Raw genomic sequence first — 5176 nt, 5'->3', positions numbered from 1 at the left:
TTTTTTTTTTTTTCCAAGGATAGAATCTCATTCTGTCCCCCAGCTTGGAGTTCAATGGCATAATCTTGGCTCTCTGCAACCTCTGCCTCCCGGGTTCAAGCAATTCTCCTGTCTCGGCCTCCTGAGTAGCTGTGATTACAGGCGTATGCCACCACGCCTGCTAATTTTTCTGTTTTTCGTAGAGACAGGGCATCGCCATGTTGGTCAGACTGTTCTTGAACTCCTGACCTCGTGATCCGCCTGCCTCGGCCTTCCAAACTGCTAGGATTACAGGCATGAGCCACCTCACCCAGCAGGGTTAAATTTTAAGAGAGCCCGGATGGAGAAGGAAGTCCATTCAGATAGCTGGGGAGGGGCCTTAGGATTTTATATTCCGGTTTACAATAGACATTGGTCATCATGAAGTTACAAATCTTACAATGGAATGACTTGAGGCCAATTGATGAATAGTGTTACTGGAAAGAGGTCCTGATCCAGACCCCAAGAGAGTTCTTCGATCTCTGAAAGAAAGAGTTGGAGGTGAATCCATAAAATGAAAGCAAGTTTATTAAGAAAGTAAAGGAAAAAGAATAGCTACTCCATAGGCAGAGCAGCAAAGTAGGCTACTCAACTAATTATAGTTATTACTTGATTTTATGCTAAACAAGGGGTGCATTATTGAAGAGTTTTCCAGGAAAGGGGTGGAGATTTTTCAGAACTGAGGATTATTCCCCTTTTTCGACCATATAGGGTAACTTCCTGATGTTGCTATGGAAATTGTAAACTGTCAGAGTGCTGGTGGGAGTGACTTTTGGGATGCCAATGTATTTTAATTAGACGGGGCAGTGGCTCAAGCCTGTAATCTCAGCACTTCAGGAGGCTGAGGCCAGCAGAGCGCCTGAGCTCAGGAGTTGGAGACTGGCCTGGGCAACACAATGAAGCCTAGTCTCTAGTAAAAATACAAAAAATTAGCCGAGTGTTGTGGTGCCTGCCTGTAATTCCAGCTACTTGGGAGACTGAGGCATGAGAATCACATGAACCCAGGAGGCGGAGGTTGCAGTGAGCTAAGATGGCACCATTGCACCCTACCCTGGGCCACAGAGAGAGACTCTGTCTCAAAAGGAAAAAAAAGTCACTTTTGTGACCATCTTGGTTTTGGTTGACTTCTTTACTGCAGGCTGTTCTATCAGCAAGGTCTTTGCAACCTGTATCTTGTGCTGACTTCTGTCTCATTGTGTGACTAAGAATGCCTGGGAATGCAGCTCAGTAGGTCTCAGCCTCATTTTAACCAGCCCTGTTCCAGATGGAGTCACTCTGGTTCAAATGCCTTAGACAGCAGGAGAAACGACATAGAAATTTAATGTGTATACGGGAGGCTTCAGAGTGAAGACCCAACTTCCCAAAGAGTTATGGAAACTATATATACCATTCTGAGGCCACTAAAGAATATAGACTTGGAGCATGGCCGGAAACAAGTAAATCAGGTTTAGTGGCAAGACAGGTTAAGAGAGAGAAGCTGGGCTAGGAAAGGTGGCCTCCCTCAAAGAGAATAGATGGTAAATGGTTATTTTTTGTTTTGTTTTGAGACAAGACCTCAGTTTGTCACCCAGGCTGGAGTGCGGTGGTATGATCTTTGCTTACTGCGGCCTTGACCTCCCAGGTTCAATCAATCTGCCTACCTCAGCCTTCTGAGTAGCTGGGACTACAGGTGCATGCCACATGCATATGGCTAATTTTTTCTAATTTTTTTTTCTTTGGTAGAGATGAGGTTTTGCTATATTGACCAGGCTTGTCTCAAACTCTCAAATTCAAGTGATCAGCCTGCCTTGGCCTCCCAAAGTGCTGGCATTAGAGTCACGAGTCACTGCACTCACTGGTAAATGTTTATTTTTAGACTTTCAAAGGTGTCAGACTCTCATTCTCCTAGATCTGGGAAAGGCATAGAAAGGGGTGGGGTAACGGTTGCACTAATGGACACTCTTTACAGATGAAAATTCTTACCACAGCTTTTCAAGGCCCCTTCTGCCTGCTGACCAAATGGCAGCCATTAAAAAATATGTCAAATAAATATATTTGGGGGTAAAATATTTTAGTTTCCTTCCTATCCAAATACAGTGTTCAGAAATAATTTAAAAACATGTGGCAATTTCTACTCCTATAATGAGGAAAAAAGTAAAAATCCAATTGGTTATGTTAGTGAAAATAATTTCAAAGCTAGGTGTCTGGGTTTCCAGGAGTCTTTTTATTTATTGCTGGCTCTGGAATAAAATAAGTAAGATGTAAGTGTGAAGATATGTTAGTCCAGCCATTTTCTGTGGCCAATTCTGCCTCCCTATCTTCAGACTAATCCTCAGGCAATTCTTGTGCCTCAGCCTCCCTAGTAGCTATGATTATAGGCACCCACCACCATACATGGCTAATTTTTGTATTTTTAGTAGAGACAGGGTTTTTTCCACCATGTTGACCAGGCTGGCGACACACACACACACACACACACACACACACACACACACACACCCCAGATGTTGAATACCTACTTGACAAATGGGGGAGAGAGAGAGAGAGAGAGAGAGAGAACTTTTTTTTTTTTTTGAGACGGAGTCCTCTACTAGGCTTCAAGAAATTCTTGTACCTCAGCCTCCCTAATAGCTGGGATTATAGGTGCCCACTAACATACCTGGCTAGTTTTTGTATTTTTAGTAGAGACAGGATTTTTTTCACCATGTTGGCCAGGCTGGTCTTGAACTCCTCACCTCAGGTGATCCACCTGCCTCAGCTCCCAAAGTGCTGAGATTACAGGCGTGAGCCACTGTACCTGGCTGAAAACAGTGTCTTAAGAAAATTGACTTTGGATACCACTGGAGAGACCATTAGAAGACAAGCTAATTTGGGCTCGTAGTGATGCTGTCCTGAATTTCATGCTAATAATTTAAAGCAATAGCATGATTCTTAAAATAATATGTTGCTTTTCTCATGAATATTACCCCAAGGGCAGATGCCAGATCAGTTTTGTTTGATTGGATTGTTGTGTGGAGTGATCTGAGTTACACCTTCTTCTTTCCCCACATCTTCTTGGGCCACTTAGGTTTGGTTTCAGAACCACAGATCGAGACAGAGACGACTGGGGTTAAAATGCTCCTCTGAGGAATATCAAACCCAGGGACAGACTAATCCTCAGTTTAGGACTCAAGGTAAGAACCCACCAGTCCAAATACAATTCCTCAATGGATCTCCTTGAGTGTATAAACAACTATGCATGCTGTGTCCACATTTTTCTGAAAAGAATGCTTAGACTAGGGACCAAATAGTAGTTCTGGGCATCCTAGTGTCAGAGATATAGACATCATCTCACTATTTGGAGTAGGGGTGATACTGGTTGCCAGGGGGAGGCCCTCAAATGCAGGTGGGACCTTGACCCCAGCAGGTATTTAGGCTGTTGACACCATTGCATGAAGGAATTCAAGGATGAGTCAGAAAATAGTAAAAGCAGGGAGATTCATTGCAAAGTGAAAAGTCTTGTAACTGCCCAATGGATTCACCTTGCCCACTGCCTCAACAGCCAATTTATCAATACAGGGGAATTACAATACAGAGTTATTTTCACAGAGCCAGCTGTGTGGGAGACTGGAATTTTATTAAGTCAGTCTCCCTGAGCATTCAGGGATCAGCATTTTTAAGGATAATTTGGTGGGTGGGGAGACAGTGAATCAGGAGTGCTGATTGATCAGGTCAGAGATGAAATCTTAGGGAATCAAAGCTGTCCTCTTGGGCTCAGTCTGTTCCTGGGTAGGGGCCACAGGATCAGATTAAGTCAGTTTATTGATCGGGGTGGCACCAGCTGATCCATCAAGTACAGGGTCTACAAAGTATCTCAAGCACGGATCTTAGGTTTTAGAATAGTGATGTTATCCCCAGGAGCAATTTGGGGAGGGTCAGAACCTTGCAGCCTCTAGCTGCTTGGCTTCTAAACCATAATTTCTAATCTTGTGGCTAACTTGTTAGTTCTACAAACGCAGTCTAGTCCCCAGGCCAAGAAGGGGGGTTGTTTTGGGAAAGGGCTGTTATCATCTTTGTTTTAAACTATAAACTAAGTTCCTCCCAAAATTAGTTTGGCCTACACCCATTAATGAACAAGGACAGCTTGGCTGTTAGAAGCAAGATGGAGTTGGTTAGGTCAGGTCTATCACTGTGTCAGTTATAATTCTCCAATGGCAGTTTTGTACCTGGAAGGAAGGTCTTGAGTGTGCGTTATCCAGGTTTTTGGCATCTTGAACAAAGAATTGAACAAAATGAACAAACAGAGCAACAAAAGAATAAAACAGCAAAAGCAGAGACTTATTGCAACGAGAATACACTCTACAGGGTGGGAGTGAGACTCACCGGTGCAAGAGTCCTGATTGCAACGTGCTGTGGGATTTAAGCACCCTTTAGAGGTTTTCTGTTGGTTATCCATTACGTGAATGAAGGATTTGGCCCGCAGCTAATAGAGGCAGCAGTGAATTGACCAGAAGTGGTCAGAGTTGGCACGCTATGCAAACAAAGGAGCAGCCCTCCGCAGATCAGAGGATTGAGTGAATTGGCACCTTATGCAAATAAGAGTGGCCTGCAGCCAATCAGAGACACTTTCCATTTGTGAGGCAGTGGAGTTGGGTGGGGAGCATGGAGGAGAAGTAGCTTCTGGTCCCCTGTTACTTGGGCATAGTGGTGGGGTTTTCCGTATGATCTAGTTCCAGGGAGTTGGCACAAACTGGCCTTGGGTTTTCTGTCTCCAGACCCTATTCTCCTGCTTCAGTTTCAGTATACACTCAAGACAGGGGAGTGTGGGTGTATTCAAGTCATGTGCAAGGGGTTTGGGCTGCTACCTTTATGGGTTTCTTATCCAAGGGATGGAATATTTATGAAGATTCTTGGAAAGAGGTGGAGATTTCTTAGAACTATGGTGTCACCTCTTTTTACACTAAATATGGGTGTTCCCAGAACTATCATGACACTGGTGGGTGTGTAATTTAGGGAATTAATGAGCATATAAGAAGGTCCTAGGGGAAACCTAGCTCAAATCCAGCACCATGTTGGTTCCAGTTGATCTCAGCCAGCTTTGTTCATGTCTGTTTTTTTTAATTTATTTTTTGTTTCTTCACTTTTTTTTTTTTTTTTTTTTTTTTTTTTTTTTTTTTTTTTTTTTTTTTTTTTTTTTTTT

At 43.3% G+C, this 5176-nt stretch overlaps 1 protein-coding gene across 1 annotated transcript in view; it reads left to right on the top strand.

Moving 5' to 3' along the window:
- Positions 1–5176, top strand: part of LOC108281464 (double homeobox protein 1-like) — a 21191-nt gene that overhangs the window by 10989 nt on the left and 5026 nt on the right. Inside the window, exon 3 of the mRNA XM_037745977.1 lies at positions 3065–3170. Within this exon, the coding sequence (XP_037601905.1) occupies positions 3065–3170 (106 nt within the window). The remainder of the gene's footprint in view (positions 1–3064; positions 3171–5176) is intronic.

The sequence above is a fragment of the Cebus imitator genome, unplaced genomic scaffold, assembly GCF_001604975.1.
Source record: "Cebus imitator isolate Cc_AM_T3 unplaced genomic scaffold, Cebus_imitator-1.0 Scaffold11, whole genome shotgun sequence".
NCBI lineage: Eukaryota > Metazoa > Chordata > Mammalia > Primates > Cebidae > Cebus > Cebus imitator.
Note: the sequence above shows the minus strand (reverse complement) of the source record. Positions and strands in the feature narration are given on the sequence as shown.